This window comes from Anarrhichthys ocellatus, unplaced genomic scaffold (assembly GCF_004355925.1).
Source record: "Anarrhichthys ocellatus isolate YVR2014 unplaced genomic scaffold, GSC_Weel_1.0 scaffold3, whole genome shotgun sequence".
NCBI classification, from domain to species: domain Eukaryota; kingdom Metazoa; phylum Chordata; class Actinopteri; order Perciformes; family Anarhichadidae; genus Anarrhichthys; species Anarrhichthys ocellatus.
In genome coordinates this window covers 16,922,909-16,942,557 of record NW_022280033.1, presented here as the reverse complement: position 1 = coordinate 16,942,557, position 19,649 = coordinate 16,922,909, and the positions used below count along the sequence as shown (strand labels likewise).

At 41.7% G+C, this 19,649-nt stretch overlaps 2 protein-coding genes across 2 annotated transcripts in view; both read left to right on the top strand.

The window, feature by feature from the left end:
• Positions 1 to 205: 205 nt before the first annotated feature.
• ccnj (cyclin J) lies at positions 206 to 4,521 on the top strand. The gene is made up of 6 exons (XM_031839944.1): positions 206 to 311; positions 512 to 603; positions 1,876 to 2,086; positions 2,179 to 2,478; positions 3,278 to 3,437; positions 3,671 to 4,521. Exons 2-6 carry the CDS (start codon positions 535 to 537, stop codon positions 4,002 to 4,004), a joined length of 1,074 nt encoding a protein of 357 aa, XP_031695804.1. The 5' UTR covers positions 206 to 311; positions 512 to 534; the 3' UTR covers positions 4,005 to 4,521.
• A 6,851-nt stretch (positions 4,522 to 11,372) lies between these two features.
• Positions 11,373 to 19,649, top strand: part of btaf1 (BTAF1 RNA polymerase II, B-TFIID transcription factor-associated) — a 21,159-nt gene continuing 12,882 nt past the window's right edge. The window contains exons 1-12 of the mRNA XM_031877166.1: positions 11,373 to 11,821; positions 13,285 to 13,408; positions 13,725 to 13,839; positions 15,133 to 15,276; positions 16,156 to 16,355; positions 17,015 to 17,148; positions 17,413 to 17,542; positions 17,626 to 17,694; positions 17,813 to 17,902; positions 17,987 to 18,082; positions 18,956 to 19,132; positions 19,356 to 19,496. Of these exons, the coding sequence (XP_031733026.1) occupies positions 11,808 to 11,821; positions 13,285 to 13,408; positions 13,725 to 13,839; positions 15,133 to 15,276; positions 16,156 to 16,355; positions 17,015 to 17,148; positions 17,413 to 17,542; positions 17,626 to 17,694; positions 17,813 to 17,902; positions 17,987 to 18,082; positions 18,956 to 19,132; positions 19,356 to 19,496 (1,434 nt within the window). The 5' untranslated portion in view covers positions 11,373 to 11,807. The remainder of the gene's footprint in view (positions 11,822 to 13,284; positions 13,409 to 13,724; positions 13,840 to 15,132; positions 15,277 to 16,155; positions 16,356 to 17,014; positions 17,149 to 17,412; positions 17,543 to 17,625; positions 17,695 to 17,812; positions 17,903 to 17,986; positions 18,083 to 18,955; positions 19,133 to 19,355; positions 19,497 to 19,649) is intronic.

Here is a 19,649-nt window from a genome sequence, read left to right as displayed (position 1 = left end):
GACAGTAATGTAGTCTTGAAGCAGACATTGTAGCATAAACATCTGTTTTTTACGTTTTGTTTTCCCCCACTTGCCAACACCACTGTCCGGCTTTTTCCCCGGCTTCTTTCGCGTCGGTTGTTCCTGCGCACGCAACTTGAAGTTTTTTTCCGGTAGCACTCGAACGCAGCAGGGGGTGTTTGCTGAACTCGTGCGGAGCCTCGCAGCCTGACGGACTACAACAATGACTGTGAGCAAGCATGTCCGGCTAGTTTGAATCGAAGTTTACTTCAGTGAAACTGCCGGTAATATCCCCTACATGTGCTCATCGGGTGAGTCTCCACTTTTGAAGCGTCACCATCAACCGTTTTTAATTTTACAGTTTATGAAAACACCACCGACGACGGCGGGTTGGTCCCCGGTGCCCACTTCGATCCGCTAACTTTGAACGGTTGTTGCGTGCTGTTGTTTGTCCCCATGTGCACTTCAAGTCTCAGTTGAGCGATTGCCTCTCGTGTGTTCTGCCTTCCAGAGGTTTCCAAAGCACTGTGATAAATGGAGCTGGAGGACCAATGGTGGAAAGGACAACTCGCTGCAGACATATACCAGGCGCTCCGATACAAAGTGAGTGGGACACTTCAGTGATGGCTGCCAGGATAGACACGTTGTAGCAACAAGTGAAATAAGTCACTTTTAAGTGTTTTTTTTAAATTCTCTTGTGTCATGCCTACATTTTGTGCATATCATCTTGTTCTTGTTTCTTTACTGGTCTGTGTATGCACATACCACCCCCCTCATGAATCTGTGATCTATTGAATATCTTTTATTTTTTTTAGGCAGAAAAAAAATCAGATTTGTCATTTGTAAAATAAAAACAAAACTTTTTTTTAAGAATCCCCTTATTATTATTTATCTATTTTTTCTTCTTCTTATAATTAAAGAAATTGGGCCCACAATAAGTAATGCCAACATCAGCAAAAGATTATGCAAATACAGGGGTGTCGTTAGGCCTATTTTAGGGGGGCTGAAGCCCTCCTAAAATGTTCTTCAGCCCCCCCAAATAATTTGGCATTATTGGATTTTAAAAAAATATATATATTTTTTTTTTTTTGGTGACGTCATTAAATTAAACTATTGTTTCTCACATGGACAAGTTATTTATAACTCTAACATGCTACATATGTGCATGCGTTCTGGTTTGTATGTTTTCTCCCCCTTCAAATTACAATCCAACAGCCTATCATCATACTTAACAATATAAAGTTGACACTGTCAGGTCCATTCTCCATCCATTGTGTGCGGTCCCTTTAAGAATTAGGTTTTGGGAGTGACGCGGATATGAAAGCTAGTTTATCTGTGTTTCCTTTACAAGCAGGAAAATTATTTCTCTCTTTATTTGAGAAAAGTTCATATTTGTGTTGTCAAATTTCACGATGCCCCTGAAATTCTGTCTCTTGTGTTGTCATATACTGAATGCAAGCAAAACTATAGAGCAAAATCACACTCCTTCTGATTGAACCAATCTATGAACTGTCTGAAACAATGGATATCCACGGCCCCAAATGGGCCCCAAAAAAAATTGCAGGCAAACATGCCACTCCCCTTGGGGCTAAGCCCCCCCTTTCTTTGAATCCTAGAAACGCCCCTGTGCAAATGTAAAAAAAATCTTGTCTTTGCTATGTGGTGGACAAAACTATGTAGTGAAGACACTGAATTGTCCTGTTGCTCACCAGCCAACATGTACATTATATCTGCGAGGAGTTGATATTGGCCCATACCAAGTGTCTCCAGTGTGTACATTGAGTATGTTTTTGCATGTTGGATGTGTATACATGGTGTTATCGCAGGGTCAAACCAAAATCTAGTGACGGTCAAGTCTGATATGTTGTCCAACAGGAGCTCAAGTTGCCATCCTACAAAGGCCAGTCCCCTCAGCTCAACCTGAGACGGTACTTTGCAGACCTCATAGCCATCGTCAGCAACCACTTCCGGCTGTGTCCAGCAGCCAGACACCTGGGCGTCTACCTGCTGGACCTCTTCATGGACCGCTACGATGTTACGGTGCAGCAGCTTCACATGGTCTCACTCTCGTGTCTTCTTCTGGCCAGTAAGATCACACTCGAACACACACGTGACATGTTTTCTGGTCCCTGCATGCACGGTGTGTGATGTTCTTTTCGCAACTCTTCTTCGCTGCAGGTAAATTTGAGGAAAGGGAGGACCGGGTGCCCAAGCTGGAGACCCTGAACAGCCTGGGCTGCATGAGCTCCATGAACCTGGTGCTGACCAAGCAGGGTTTACTTCACATGGAGCTGCTCCTGCTGGAATCCTTCCAGTGGAACCTGTACCTCCCCACAGCAGCTCACTTCATAGAATACTACCTCTCTATCGCCGTCCACGAGGGAGACCTCCATGACGGCTGGCCGATGACCTGCCTGGAGAAGACCAAACTATACATGGCCAAGTATGCCGATTACTTCCTGGAGGTTTCCTTGCAAGGTGAGTTGCATTTGATTTGAGAATGTATAGAAATGACATTGATTTAACTGTCTTCACTCACATCTCCCTACATACTGTACGGACATTAAACGGCAGAATTAAAAGAGTTTAAAGTTTTCAGGCTGGCCGACATTAATTTGCTTGGATAGCCTTCCCACTGTGCCATGGAAAATGCAGACTTTAAAAAAAAAAAAATTGTTTACGCTTCATAGTTCGTTATAAGAAATTAATTTACAATTTAATACATTTAAATTAGTGACTTAAAGTTAGCTTAACCACAACAAATCACTTCAATCCCACGAGAGTCGGAACAAAAGCTACTCTGCTATGCTTGTTAGCCTTAGCATGAGTTAAGCTAGTTTTTTTTGTTCTCTTTCATGGTTGGTTTTCATGAGGAATTTACTTAGTTGTGTGAAAACAAACTGAATCATGTTGGTTCATCAAAATTGATATTTTTTTCAATAACTGACAACCATAAATGTAGCTTTAGGTAAGGCTAGCCGTGTCCATCTCACTAGCTAGCTTTCCCTTTGATATAGTAGCACTCTTGTTTTTAGCTGTCTAGTTGGTTGTCTTTCTGTGACACGGAGCTTCAACAGCCAGCAAATTTTATATGCTTTTTTCATAGAAATGTTAATGGAATGATAATATTACATATGATAAAACAAACTAAATTAAATGACTGCCGTAACTCCTTTTTGACCGATTATGACGTTTTGGCTTGTTTTGCAGCACAGTTTTTTTGTTTTCTTTGTACTGCATGTGATGATGCATTGCTGTTTTCTTTCCCTCCCCTCAGATCATATGTTCTTGTGTTTTGCCCCCTCGCTGGTGTCCGCCGCGTGCGTGGTCACCTCCCGCCTGGTCCTCCACCTGTCTCCAACATGGCCGCCCCGACTGCAGCACCTCACAAGCTACACGTGGGAGAACCTGGTCCCATGTGCCGAGAAACTACTCATGTGTGTAAACCCCGTCCGTGGCTCAGATGACGCCGAATTTGCGTACACGCTCATTTCAGCCACTAAAAAAAAACTAAAACTGATGCATACCGATGACAAGTTCTGCCACATTACATGAGAACAATAGGAGCTCACACATTTCACGCTCCGCATTCAACACGTTAGTGCTCACCTCACGGTGCTGGGTCTTTTCACTAATCGCCTTTGTTCCTTTTTTTTCTTTATTTTTCTAGTGCACATGATGGTGACGTCAAAGAGGCCAACAAGCAGAAGTGCCAGCAGCCCGGCCAGCAGCAGCAGCAGGGCCAGGCGGTGTACCATGGTTCAGGCCAGACAGCTACCGTGACACAGTACCTGCACCGGCACAGCTTGCAGTACCCCCAGCAGGCCCCGCCGCAGCCGGCCCTGGCCCCGAACCACCGGCCTGCCTCCTACCTCAGCCTGCAGGCTCCCAACGGCAACGCGCAGGCCGTTGGCGCCTCGCAGGATCCAAAGTCCAGCATTCCCAACAGGGCCTACCAAGTCAGCATGCACTACACCTGCGCTGCCCCGTGCTTCGACAGATGATGGGCTTTTTCAGGATGTGGTCCTTTTTTTATTTTATTTATTCCTTTTTTTTGGCGGTAGGAAGACATAAGAGATGGTGATCTGTTTCTCTTGAACACGATGGAACGCATTGAAGGAGAAATAAGTGTTTTTAATTTGGAGAGACTTGATGAGATTATTACAGCACTTTGAACCACAAGGTGTGCGTAACGTGCAATACGGGTGCTCTGCAGTGACGTTCTGCATAGAGCCTGCATTAAGATTTCTGTTTGTTTGAGATGTCGGGTGTGAATGTTGTCGCGAGGTGGGCTAGAGGCAGAGTTTGCACCACTGCACCCACTAGTGTCAAATTATAATTTAGCTACAGACCAAAAGTCTTGTATTTATTTGAGCCAAATTACCTCAAGAGTATTGAATGTACGAAATACCTCATGCCTTTACCCTTTAAGTTTAAGGCCAGTTACAAAAAAGGGACTTGTGTTGGTTTGTGGTTGAGATTGGAGAGCACAGTTTGTGTAGGTGTTATGTACCTCGAACTTTTCCTTTTTTTTTTTTTTTTTTTTTTTTTTTTTTTTTTTTTTTTTTTTTTTTGTGATGAGTGTCGTTTGCAAAACTGAGAAAATAAAAAATTCTCCTCTAGATGTCACGATTTGTTTGCGGAGAAAACTGTTGCTCTTCTGGACACGGAGGATTTCAGTCAGTGCTGTGCACTTGAATGATGATAGTTTTAAATAAAATACAAATCTGTGTTGGTTGAACTGAGATTTGTGTCCTGTTGACTTCTTTGATACCGCCTAGAAATGATCTCTTTTGAAATTCTGAGACGAACAAACATGACATGCCAGAGTTTCTTCAACAGGAACGACACGAGAACCCGCCCATGAAGCAAGATAGACTCCTGCATATTTAGAATTTGACATATTGCATAATAAACATCACCTGTTTTTCTTATATTCTGCCCTCATGCATGTACATGGAGAGGACCAATAATATATAACACCTCAATAAAATGTAGTCCAGTACAACACCACTTTTACTGATGTAAAAATAGATGTATTAGATTGTATAGGTGTGTCTAATAAAGTGGCCCCCGGCCTGATTGTATATCTAGCATCAGTCTCCAGGTTGCTTGTCAGAAGATTTGAAAAATCCGTGTCAAATGCTGCAGGTGTTTTTGTATACATGTCATTTTAGGTCATGTGTTGGAACCAGTGGCAACAGCAGCCAGTTAATAATAAAAAATAACATGTAATATCCAGACCAGCTGTATGTGGTGTAAAATAGTGAGAGTAAGGTTGCCTGAGGGCTGACCCACGGTCTGCAACGTCCCCGGTGTCATCCCCCATCTCTCTCTCTCTCCCCCCCCCCTAATTTCCTGTTATTTCCACTGTTGGCTATCCAATAAAGACACCAAATGTCCTCAAACCGCTAAAGCAATGCATCATAAATGACGACTGAAAAGGGAAAAAGAAAAACGGCATATACTGCCATTAATAGTTTCTGTCTGTTGACATGGCGATCTGCAGTCTGCAGAGGGCAGTGTTTGCCACATTTATGTCCGTCTCTCTGGCTTCATAGCTCTTGTTATATTCCTCCATGTGGTGCTGTCTCAGAAATGTGTATTTCAACACTTGTCCTAGATCTGGTGATAAAAGGCTATGATGCAGAGGTGCCACCCAATCTCATTCTTGTGTTCTAGGCTCTGCACTTACAAAAGGAATGAGCTAAATGTTCATTCTAGTGCATTAACACTGTGTGCCTCATGAGGTGAACCCCGTGCCTCCACTCTCCCTGGACATCAGAGGAAAAGGAAAAAATGTTTGGAATCAGACACAAAGCCAGTCTCTATTAAGTTACATAACATGCACGTTCATTTGTTTCTCCTCCGCTGTGCTTTGAAAGAAACCCCTTAAATTGATAGTCTCTTGATAGTTTCTAATTAAAGTCAGTTCCTGCTGTAAAGGTATGTGGTCGGGTCTGACGGAAATGCAAAACCTCTGATGAACTACTGATTCCTGCACACGTCACGGTGCGGCAGAGCCACTGAAATAGTATTTCCGCTCTGGAGTGATTCGCTGCCGAGCTTCCTGTGGAGGAGGAAGCAGACTGATGAACCTGGTGGTGAGGACCAAAGTCCTCTGGCTGTTGAGACAAATCCACGGCGTCCGCTTGCTGCAGGAGTCAGTTTAGTTGCCAAACCAGTAGGTGGACCAAGATTGATAACTATGCCAAAGCATTTATTATGATGCAGGAAAACCACAGTGAACAAGGATGGAGGGATTGAAGCCTTCCCAACAGGCAGCATGGGTTGAGTCAACAAACTTCAGGAGAAAAGCAGTGAAAGTGACTTAAAAATACTTTTCTGTGGTTCTTAAAATGTTTCATCTGAAAGAAGCCATCCGCCCACCTGTCCATCTGCTACTCCACCAATGCTAAAAGCATTTTTTTTTGAATTGTGTTTTCATATTCAGAATGCACATTTATGAACGTAATAAACAGTGCGATATGATTCTCTGATGAATCGGGGTGACCTTGGAGAGAACTTGTGCCATCGATCAGCCGTAAGCACAGCAGGCTGTCTGAAGTGGAGCATGACTTTTCAGTGAACTTGTCACTATTAAACATCCAGTCTATCCATAAAACTAAATAGAAATAGAAATAGAAATGTTGATAATATACTTTGTCACACTGACAGGAGCTTGTGTTTCATCCAAACTCCATGAATTTTGTCTTGATGACGGCACTATTTTACACCGTAAATTCAGCCTATTATCGCTGCGACGTTGGAATGGTGTTCCATCTGCAGTCGGAGTGGCTTTGAGGTATTGAGCTTCAAAGTTTTCACATCCCAGAGAGCAAAAGTGATGTGCAGCAAAGTTGCCTTTTATTAGTCAAAATAATAAGCACACTAAAGGCATTCTAAATCCCATTCATCCCATTCAAACACACTTTTAAATGGACTTTTGCAGATTTATGTTCAACCTTTCCTTGCATTCTGTCCATAGACAGGCCATGAGAATAGAGCGGTGTAACCTCAGCATATAGCAACTAGGGGACATTATTTTGTTCAATGTTGTGGTCTTGGATGAACATCTACTTCAAAACAGAAAGGGGCCTAAAATATTGTGGGACATCATGCATGAGTCACATGACGATATATGTAAAGAGGAGAACCAGTGTAGCATTAAAGCATGGTGGAATTAGCTAGCTATCAATGCTATGCTGGATAAAGAAAATGAGTCGGACAAAATGTGTTACTCTTCTGGCAATAGCAATATGCTCTCCTACGGATGAAGGAAACATTTTATAGATTTACTCTGGCTCTCTACACTTCATAACGTTACTCCTTAACTGCTCGTACTAGTCGTTAGCAAAGTGAGTCTGTGACTTGCAGGAAATCGGTTTAGGTTATATACGGAAGGAAGCTAGCCCTAACCGAAAAGACAATTTGGTCAGAGGCCTGTCATCATTCAGATCATCGGAATCAAGGCCTTGTCTCTTTAGGTGTTAGACAAAAGCATGCTTAAAACAGAATAGAGCTATAGTGCTCAGGGGATTACTCATCATGTCGAAACAGCAGAACTACCAACACTAAATAACTCTTTGATGTGCAACGCTGGAATATTATCGAACTGGTTTTGACTAAATCTGGTATGTCATTGGTTAAAAGTGAGGTAGTAAAGTAGATAAAAAAAGCTTTTGTGTTTTATATCTCAGACTGGGCTGTGTTCAGTGAAAGCAGCCTCACTTGTCAAGCTGTTCTTGGACTGTGAAGTCGAACCGCTCCTTCGGGGCATGCAGGCGAAAGCTCCCGTTTCTCTGTGTCTCTGAAGACAATAACACGAGGAGACCGGTGTGAGGGCCGCTCCGGGGCACACTTTGGTGTGTTGCCGTGTCCCACGTTGCCAGAGCCGATAGCACACTTTTCACGAGAAGGATCATTTAAAATATGACTGTGACGAAAATATGTACGCCTCTCTGACTGAAACGAATGCCTGCGTTCACACCACATCGAGAACCATTACGCAAACAATGTGCGTGTTTATCATGTAGCCCAATAGTTCGCTTTCTGTGAACGGACTTTCATGCAAGTTACACAAAATATTTATAATATACAAATATTTATAAATATATAATTTGATAGCTCCCTACTTAACAATCGCCAATGAGAAGCAAGTCAATTAAGACACATACTCAGGCTCACTCACCTATGGAGGCCAAAGTGTTTTTTTAAAATAAGGAAACCATTGTGAAATAATTTAAGACAAAATGCAACTCATCAGTACAGAATGTTATCTCATCATTGTTCTTATTTTTTATAATGATATGACTCGTATAAGAAATGTTCTAAATGCAGCTTGTTTTTTTTAAAGTTTGCTTTCAAAAAAAGAACTGCACTCACATTTTAGTGAGTGAATCTTTCTCCTCCAGATTCATGAGCTCATTACACACAAAGAAGCGCCTCATAAAAATGACATTGTCCACCTTCAGAAAGAGGATGAATAAGCCCATTAGATGCATTCAAATGAAAGATTGCATTCAAAGTTCTGAAAATGTATTGTCTGTCATTGCATTATTACAAGCACCTCGCCTTTTGTTCCCTATTCAGTTTGGATGATCTGTTTGCCTTCACTCTGATCAGAAGACAGATGGTACAGACGCGAGCCAGCCTGGATATGTCATTGAGATCTCGGCAGTACATTCAAAGGACATGAGTAGGCCTGATATGTCACACAATGCATGCTATTTGGGTCCGTGGTGATGATTGCAGATTTCATATGACATGCGTCGGTATGTTTTATGATCAGCTCTCAGTCATATATTTCATAAATACCTGTCTGTTTCGCTTTTATTCCACTTCACTGTATGTATTCCTGTTGAAAATGTGCTGTAGCTAAAACACTTAGTGGTCAGAGTAGAACTCAGCAACTTAATATCGTGTTTCATTTCCACAAATTTGGATTCTGAACACGTGTCTATTTTTAAACATGTTTTTCTTTCCTATTTACTGACATCAGAGGGTGAAACACAGTTCAGCTTGGAATACAATTACATCATTGCCGGTCCTCAAATAAATGTGTTCAGTGTAAAAGCGATGTAGCTTGTGCTCCGAGCCATCAGTGGCACCTGATCTCATTTTCTCCAATACTTTAATGGTGTGGTGTACTGAACAAACATTTGCTCTGGAAGCAGAGTAGTAGGTCACAATAAGTCCAGCTGCTATACATCTTAATACTGTAGTCTATATGGAACATATGTATTCAATATATGGTTGGTCTTTTTAATTGTCAGAAAATGGCTGAAATAAGTAAAGTCCTCCTAACAAGCCTCCCTTTAAATGATCATGTTTCACTTTCCCTTAAGGTTAATCACGTCTGTTTACATTTTTTCTAAAAAGCATATAAATCATGTAAGAATACAATACAGTTAAAATCACTTCCATTGTGCATTGTAACCTGTTTAGACTCAATTCTTTGCAGAGATAAAACAGGATTTACTGTAATCTAAACGGGAACACACTCCACACTGCACTGCCCTGTGCTTATTTTAGACATTACATAACAATGTTTCATAACCAAAATTCTGAAAACAGACAGGATGCTCATTGTGTGATGAAGTCATTTGTGATTCAAATCCTATGCAGCCACTTTATGCGATGTGCAAGACATTATACAAAACTCTGTCATCTCACAACCTGCCCTTTTCTTTAAGGCTCTCTTTTGCCGTTTGTCCACTGTAGAATATGGAGTTGATCACATGCATGCAGCAATCTCCTGCATGTAACCGCCTCAGATTGTTTGCTTTTTCTATCAATATCAAGAATGTAATTTTGGGCATTTTGCAGTTTTTTTCAAGAGTTCTCATCCTGGTTTCTATGACAATGCTTTAAGAACACGCAGGCAGTTGTGGTTTTTCAATTTATTTCAGTCATATTTTTGAAAGAGAAGAGCTAAACCTTCAAATCAAACAGGTCACACTGTACTTGTATGTTATATTCAATCATCACATGTATTGTAGACCAATAGGACTTCTCCTGCGGTATGCTTATGATAAATAAATAAAGGCTGTGGCATAAAAGTCTTCTGATGTAAAAGATCGTGAAACATTATGAGGTCAGACTGTGGAAGGTCACCCATGAAGTCAAGCTGTCTTTTCCATTTCTGTCTTGCATTGTATTTTAAGATTTCAACTATAAGATAAAACAACTCATACACACAGCAACTCTGGACACAAAGTGCTTGTGCATCAAACTCCTCATAGTGTGTATTGTGTGCTCCAGTCTGTGTCGAACATTGTGCTGCATTATACTGCTGTGATGATGACAGGGGCTTGATAAACTCTGGTGATTTTATCAAGAGATAAGCAGCACAAACAACATCCGCTAAAACTTGAGACAACAGTATTCTATAAAATGTGTTAAGATCACAGTTCAGAGGATGTGTGTTGTTTTTGTTCTGTTTTTCAAATACATTCAAATGCAATTTTGTGTCATCTAAATAATGGATATATTGCATATCTGCAGTGACACAGGCATATGGGTTAGTCATGCTAAAAGGAAAATGTGAGAGGTATTAGAGGAAGTATATAAGATCTGATAAACTAGTAAAATACATTTGTACAGTGTGCGTATGCAAGCTGTGTGTGATCGTGTCTGGTAGGTGCACTGACAGACGCATTGTCATAGTGCTAGTACAATGAAATACATGTCATTTAAATATTGCAAATACTTCTATCATGAGATGCCATCAGTCCACTGAATTGTCTGCATATTTTCCCAACTTAATGACAACTGAAAGCAATAGTGAACTTCTCTGAAACACTAAGCATGATTAGCCTTTGCTGAATGCCACTTTTTGCCAAATTATTCATTAGACATATCATTAATTAATTATACATTATTCTTTCCTATTCTTAAGTCAGAGCTGCGGCAAACGTTCCTCTGTTTGAAACTGACAAGGTTAACCATTGGCTTTTCAGGACCATGGTCAGCTCAGGAATCATTGACAACTTTAACTGGAAGTAACGTCAGCAAATACAATTAAATATAGTGAAAATGCATGCCCACTTTAGAATAAGTGTAACAAAGTCAAACTAAGATAATTTGATTGGATTTATAGAAGCAAATCCAGTTAAGGGCAATTGGAAGATATCTAGCATGCATACAGGCGGATTGAGCGTATAAAATCACAACACCAATAAGTTAGTGCGTTTCTGTTGTGTTTTAGATGAACTAGAGACACGTAGGATGCTACAATGTATCTAACATTATTCCGAACTATCTCTTTCCGATTTTTTTTCTTCCCATTCGCTTTCTCTTTTAACGTGCATTTTGATTGGCTCTCCGAGATGCTTCTAGCCAATCAGCCTCCGCCTGCTGTGGAGGAAGGAATAAATGGAAGATGGCTCCTCATATAAAAACAGTCTTCTGGGTCGCCCTCAGCGTGCTTCAAAATAACTCTTTATACCTTAATAGGTTGAAATATTTATCCGCGAAGAGTTCTGAGGGGTAACGTCAGCTATAGATTGATATGCGAATGGTATTCAGCGATATTTCGTGGGAGAAGATACCGAAGATACAAGCGGGACAACTTTGTAGCCATGAATCGGTGGTGAACTCCCTCCGTTCGGTAGACAGAGTCGGGCTGGTCACAAGCACACAGCCTGGGCCTCGGCTAGCTAGCGGCAGCTGCTAACTAGCTAATGACTTCATCTAGCTGCTGTTGTCCGCCGCATTGGAACTGTTAAACAGCAGAGAGGAACACTTCTCAAATCACTGGTTGCCTGTTGAATGCGGGGCGTAAGAAGGCCATACAATAAGTGACCATGGCTGTATCAAGGTAAGAGTGGCTGCCTATGTTCACTCTTGTTTTATCTGTTCAAATTTCCAAACCAATTAACGCTAGCGAGCTAACCTGCTAATATCTGTTAGCTTTTTGATATTGGCAAAGGATGGCCTGGCGGCGGCCGACTAAATTTAGCCGGCATGCTAACGCAGAGTAACGCTACAGTGTACAATTGTAGTCTCTATTCGTAGCACACGTTCGCAGGCCGAGCACATAGTTAACTCAATTAGGACTCATGTTTACTGCAGGTGCGAAATGTCTGTTAACGGGGGAAAAAATTCACAATTTAGTGCTCGGCTGATGCTCTTTACTTAACAAACGGAGTCCGTTATAACGTTATAACGAATTGTGAAGTTAGGATAAGAAGGTCAGTTTACAAACACGAGACAGCACTATTGGCTACCTGTAGAGTTTACTTGTATTGATGAGGGTAACTAGAACAGGGACGCTGTGAAGTCTCGCATTTAAACAAACAGGCACGTCAAAGTGCAGCCTGTCATCTACGCTAAAGTTTGGTTACTCTTTGAAAACACGTTAGAGAATAGGCTACTTCTCTTAACATTGTTTTTATGTTTACTTAGCTGGTGTATTCCGCAGTGATTGTTGTGACAATTCCACATGGTGTCAATGGGCCTCTTTTGCACAGCAAAGCGGACTCCTCTGTAGTTCAGCCCAAGTATTAGTGGAATACATCTCTAATCCACTTCACGTTTTATTAATAGACTGCTAATGACCTCAGTGGAAGACCAGGTTCATTAGATGGGTTACCTTGGTGCTAAGACACACTAGGGCTGGGCATTATGGGAAAAATCAAATATCACAATATTGTTGACCTCTTGATATTAGTGCTTTTACATAATATTTAGACACAGATTTTTTTGATGATTAATCAAAAGTAATGTGGATATGATGACTAAGTGGGTGAAGGCAAATAATAGAACAACCTGGTTAGTTCAGATAATTACATCATTTTACCGTAATGCAGCTTTTTCAAAACCTGGAAAAAATGCCAGATAACGACATAAAAAAAAATCCAAGACAATGTCTAGTCTCATATCAGGATATTGATATATCGATATAGCCAATCAATTGATAATACATAATGATTTTATCCATACAAATAAATGTCAGTGTTACAGTGAGAGCATTTGACATATGGAATTATATAATACATTTTTTATATTATATATTATAATTTATATATATATATATATATATATATAATTAGACTGGAATGGGGGGGAAAGGTCATATCAATGTACAACAGACAGATTTAGATCAAATATTCTGGTCCTATCATTGTGTTCAAACCTTTGAAGTGGTCTTTTCACATTAGAGTACCAAAAATTAGAGAAGAGGAACCAGTGTGTTTGTTCAATGCTACACGTTATGCATGATAATATCTCTAATGTTTCCATAATGGGACCTTGTTTGTTTTTTTTGTCACCTGTCTTTAGACTCGATCGTTTGTTTATCTTGCTTGACACCGGGACAACGCCAGTAACCAGGAAAGCAGCAGCCCAGCAGCTTGGAGAAGTGGTCAAACTCCACCCACATGAACTCAATAACCTCCTGTCAAAGGTGCGTTTGATAGCTCAGTCTAGACTGTCGGTCATGAGCCTCCAAAAGATAATGTAAACCTGGGTGTATTGGACTGTCCATGCAGTGAAATCTGTGGAATCTTGATAATGTCCAACAGTGTGATTCCTGCTGAGCTGGATGTGCCATGGTAGCACCTGGATTTAATTTTTTTTTGTACGTTACTCTCACCTTGAAACTGTAACAAACCAAACGTCATGACAAAAACAGCAAGGGCACACTTGTCTTTCCTTCTCTTTGCACTTTTAATTTAAGTTGTACATGTAGCAGCCTAAATGTATTTTCTGTCAATTACCAGGTCTTGGCCTACCTAAGGAGTCCCAATTGGGACACTCGAATAGCAGCAGGCCAAGCTGTAGAGGCCATTGTAAAGAATATTCCTGACTGGGACCCGACACCCAAGCCTAAAGAAGGTGAGTGTTTTCTGTCACATTTGAGCGACACTGAAGCGATAGTTCAGGTTGTTTGAAGTGGGTTTGTGTGAGGTACTTGGGTATAGGTGCACCCCCAGAATGGAGACTGGAGCAAAGCAATGCACTGCTGTGGATGGGGGCGCAAGACATCTAAAAAGGCCTATTTCACTAACCTATTTCAGTTTAAGTGAAGGTGATATTTCTGAAGTGGAACTGAACTGCAAGTGAAACTTGTCTATATTGTCTTGTGGCTTTGAAGAAGTTTCAGTTAGGTTCCCCATCATAAAGGGCTTCTTAAAGGCAAGATAAAATGGGGAAAATATTCTAAATACTGTATAGCGTTTACTTAAATGGATATTGGCAAACCCACATCAAATAAATCAAACCATCCCTGTAAGCGGAAGGTTATGTGCCAAATGCAACACAATTTCCAGTTAATGTGTGTGCTTTTTTTTTTTTTTTTTTTTGTTCCTGCCAGTGAAAGAGATGTTACAGTGAACTTGGCGGCAAGAACATATTTGAAGACTCAGCCAATTTGGCTCCAGGGCTAACTGATACGTGCAAGATTTGCTGTTCAAACACATACTGCCCTCTGTTAGTTAAGATGCCCTCTACAGTGGGTCCTCACACTAGCAGCTATAGCATAATCTTACATTATTATGTCAAACATAGTCCCAAACTAATAGATCACTGTGTTTTTAAAAAAAAAACAAGTTCACATAGACACCAAAACATCAGGAAACTGGTCAATGCCTTCTCCTCTTTTGTTTGATAAGCAATAAAGTGATGTAATGATTAAAGAATGCTCCTTTTGGCTAGACGGAGCCCAGTTAGTCTACTTTGTCCCAGCAGGTTAAACCCTCACTTATTACCATTCAGTGTAACTAACCGCAACGTTACAGCGCATTAGCCGCAACGTCTCCGGTTTGATTCCAGCAAGGGACCTTTTGTCACCTGCTGTATCCTCCCTTCTACCAACTGTCCTCACAGAGCGCATCAGAAAGACAGCTTTGTAACAATTCTGCTTCTTAACATTAACAATAACATTGAGTTATTTTTTTCTTTTTTTTTTTTATATGACCCCTCGACATTGTACGGCCTCCATTTTCAGATTCGTCCATTGTGTACACAATAATAAAAAAAAAAAAAAAAAAAAAAAATTGCAGTTATGTTTGGTAGAAATAACACACTTGCTCTTAAATGCAGGCATTAGTACAGACACGATCTCTGATTCAATACGTAGTTAGAGGGTCACGTGTGCTGTTCTGAGACTCCTCTGGTTCTTTCCTGTAGAGTCCAGTGAAGACTTGTCTCCAGAGGACTCCGCTTGTGACCGCTTGACTTTCTACCACTTTGACATCTCCCGGCTTCTCAAACACGGGGCCTCTCTGCTGGGATCCGCAGGGGCCGAGTTCGAGCTGCAGGATGACAAAACTGGTTTGTAGTAGTTCTTTTTTGTTCTGGTTGCAATAACCTCCACGCTGTTAACGCTCTCAATTAACATGCATTGTGACCTGTGGAAAGTGACTCGTTTGAGCCGTGAATATTTAGTTCTTGATTATTCTTTGTGGGGCACAGACCACTGGGCAGCTTTGAATTTGAGCTCATTGGAATATTTTGCGTCCGTACTGTCCAAGCTGCTTGTTTTGACTCGAGGAAAAGGGATTCTGACTTGACTTTTTTGTTTGCTAAACAAACTTTTTCACCACATTTACTCCCTATCCCATGAATCCCACACTTTAGTGTTGTGAAAAATGGTTATTAACTGAGGTTGATTCTGACATAAATACCACACAATAAACTGGGCTCCTTAGCCGTGAATTTTCATTTAATTTGAATAGGGGAAGCTGCTCATCCTCATCTTTTACAGGGCTTTCCCCTCTTAGTCGACTAATCGGTGGTTTTGGTCTTGGATTTCTTTAATTGATTTCTCCTTTTTGTTGTGCTTTTTCATACTGAATGACTTTTTTCAAAGCACGTCTCTGCTAAACATAATATTAAAAGTGGTGCTTTTGTGTGAGTCTTTGCAGAGAAACTCGATAAAGATGATTAAATTAACAAATTGATTAGTTGATCAAATTGTTTCACAGGCAATTGTGTAAAAAAAAAAAGTGCCTTTTCAGGAGCCGTTTATGACGCTGTTCCTGTGTTTATTTGTGGCCCCAGCATTAATCGTGTTTGCCTCCTAGCTGCATTTAGCTCCCGCATGTTCACATACAGATAATCACTATTCCTCCCACAGCTACAATGTACTTGTTCTTCAGGCTCTAGAGTTTTAACCTGATGTCCTGTCATCATTTATTTTTTTTTTCTCAGCCGAGATGGACCCTAAGGAGCGTCTGGCCCGCCAGAGAAAGCTCCTCCAGAAGAAGCTGGGTCTGGACATGGGCGCCGCCATTGGCATGGACACCGAGGAGCTGTTCAACGACGAGGACCTGGACGACAGCTGCCCACCCAGTGGGCTCACAGCCCACGGAAGCAAAGGCACAGCTGGATCCAGCTCCCGCAACCACGTGGTGGGTCTCATTGTAACCCGTTACCTTCGATTCAGCAGACCCACGAGTATGCAATTTGTGTCCCTTTGGGTTTGTGTCCCTTACTGCCAGCTGTAGTCTTGGATGGGCTATTAAGTTTAAGAAATGGGTGAGTATAATCAGAAAGGTGAGGCAGGAAATGGGCATCTGTTTTCACTGCTTCTGCCAGCAGGTGAATGTTGCCCTGTAGTGAGATACTCAGGCTGTACGCCATGGCCGGCTGTAGCTGGCTAAGTTGGAAGAAGATGAGGTAAAGGGTGTCAGTATTTCAGTGTGGTTATACAATATGATAATTCACTTTTTTATATTTCTCCTTGATCCACATGTAAGATGTCAAACATACCACTAATAATAATTGGCAGCTGCACTTGAACTGGCAGTATAGACTCGAGGACTTGGTACTTTATACAGTATGAAATAATGAATAGGACTTGTGCATGAACGGAGAGGGAGACTGCAGTTAGTCGGAGGTTAGATTTACTTACTAAAGTGATGCACCACTTGAAGATTTGTGGTGCTTTGAGCCACAGAATGAATTCATCAAATGAGTCGTTCAGTAATCTCGTCTACATTGTGGTGCGTCATGCGTGTTGAGTTCAACCTTAAAATGAATAAATCGCCTCCGCCGGTTTCCTCTTCAGCCCATTCAGGCCGCTGACTTGATTGACTCTGAGTTCCGGCCAGGCATGAGCAGTCGTCAGAAGAACAAGGCTAAGAGGATGGCCAAGCTAGTGGCCAAACAAAGATCCAGAGACGTGGAGCCAAATGAAAAGAGGTAACATGATGCATGCTGTGTACCTGAAACAATTCCGGTTTATCAAACACTGGCTCTTTAACAACATGATACATATTGAAGGGGCTTTTTTTCCTTCATATACAAACAAATGTGTATAAAGGATCAACTTGCCTAAGATTTTTATTTTGGACCCATCCAGTTTCAGACTTTTTTTTATTTATTTTTTTTTTATTATTATTATTATGTAAAGTTTGATTGCGTCTAATGATGACATGATTCTCTTTGATCTCTCCTCTCTTTAAGTAACGACAGCTTTGAGGGGGAACCTGAAGAGAAGCGAAGAAAAACCACCAATGTTGTCATTGACCAACCGGCAACTGAGAACAAAGTCTTGATAGACAACGTTCCAGACGACTCCAGTCCTTCAGAGGAGGTAAGGAATCCAAAACAATTCCACAACTCACTGATGTCGAGCCCTGATCCTGTAACTGATGTCTCGTTGCTTTGTCTTTTTAGATACAAGAGTGGCCTCTGGAGAGCTTCAGTGAAGAGCTCTGCAATGACCTCTTCAATCCGTCATGGGAGGTAAAAACAAAGCGCGTTTTTAAATTGTAGTTGTACACGAGATTGTGGGCTGAGTAATAGGTGACCAGTGCAAAATGCATGTAAACAAGTTCAAATTGGATCGTGTGGTTGTTTACAGATCCGTCATGGTGCAGGCACAGGTCTTAGAGAAATCCTCAAGTCCCATGGTGCTGTGGGCGGGAAGCTGGTGGGAAGCACTGCAGAGCAGGTACGTCTAACTTCATCCTCGGGTCTGTTTCAACTGGTCCATGAGAATTAAACGTGACGCAAACTGTCCGATGCTCTGCTGTAGATGTTGCGGCAGCATCAGGAGTGGATAGAGGACCTGGTCATCCGGCTGCTCTGCGTCTTCGCTCTGGATCGCTTTGGAGACTTTGTATCTGATGAGGTTGGTCGTCTTTTGTTTTGTCAACTGAACAGAATGTCTGAGGATGCAAACAGTTACTGACACAAGATGAGACCTGCAGTGTAGGAAAGGAGAGGACGGGTAACAAATCACAATTCATATGCTAATTCTGACAAATTCACAGAAATGTCTGAACTGGAAGTTCTATTTTTTTTTTTTTTAGTGTCTGCTAAATCTACTAGTGGAAGGCAGTGGTTTTTGGCATTCACACTTGCATCGTAATTCTAACGGTTACGTGTGCCAACTGGTTTGATGCATGGTATTTATTGCCTACTGTAAAGAGGCGTTTGTGTAAAGTGTAATATCTTTACCTCATCACTCTGTCAACACTGTAAAACAGCAGTCGGTTTAAAAATGACGAAAAGGAAGAAAGGTGTTTTTTAAAAAGAGACTCGGGGAAACATTTCCTTGTGAAACAAGCAAACGTCTCCAGTATATAGCAATACAACAACACAACCTACAGCCTTGATAATGACCATAAAGGGGAGCTGAGTAGATTTAGGGACATTGCATTTAGGTGGTCGTGTTTATAAGTGTAAATATTTCTGCAGGAATTTGATCCTTTGCTCGGTGAAAAACCGTCTGGTATTTAGTCAATGTGTGCAAGCTCAACCTGAGAGGAGGAACTCATCACTAAATTGACCTCGTGTTGGGTTTCATTGGTGTGCAGTGTAACGAACATGTGCTTAAACGGTGTTCTATGTCCTACTGATGGTGGCTGACCGGCTCACTAGACCGACATCATCCAGATGTATCTGCAAACTGCGGAGTGTAATTAGTCAACCAGCTAAATTCATGCAATTGAATTTAGCTTTCTTTTTGTCTCTCCTGGACCTCCCTCTCTCCCTTTGCCAGGTGGTGGCCCCTGTCAGGGAGACGTGCGCTCAGACACTCGGCGTGGCCCTTCGCCACATGAACGAAACTGGCGTTTCCATGACGGTAGACGTCCTGCTGAAGCTCCTAAAAGAAGACCAGTGGGAGGTCCGTCATGGAGGCCTGCTCGGGATCAAGTACGCCCTGGCTGTCCGACAGGTACCTCTCGTTTTGTGTGTGTGACGAGCTGTTGAATAAGCGTAGCAGGGTTCTACAATGTATTCCATTTTGAGCGCCATATGGTTATGAATGTCAATTGTGGGGGTGGGAGCATATGTGTTTGGGCAAATGGTTTTCTATTATGGTCTAGAACCATACCTGCTCCTTGTAAGGCTATTCCTTCTGAACTCATACATCTATGTACTTTACTTTTGTGTCTCAGGACCTGATCTCCACCTTACTGCCCCGGGTGCTCCCTGCCATCACTGTAGGCCTACAGGACCTAGATGATGACGTCAGGGCCGTGGCAGCCGCAGCCCTCATCCCTGTGGTGGAAGGCTTGGTACAGCTACTGCCTAATAAGGTCAGGGAGGAAATAGTAGTGCCTTTTTAAAATAATATCAAAGTCTCCATCAAGTTTCAGCTTGTGTTTTAAAGTCTTGAAATTGATTTTTCACATGATCCTCATTTTTGGGGGGGGGGGGGGGGGGGGCTGTGGGGTTGTGTATATCTGCTG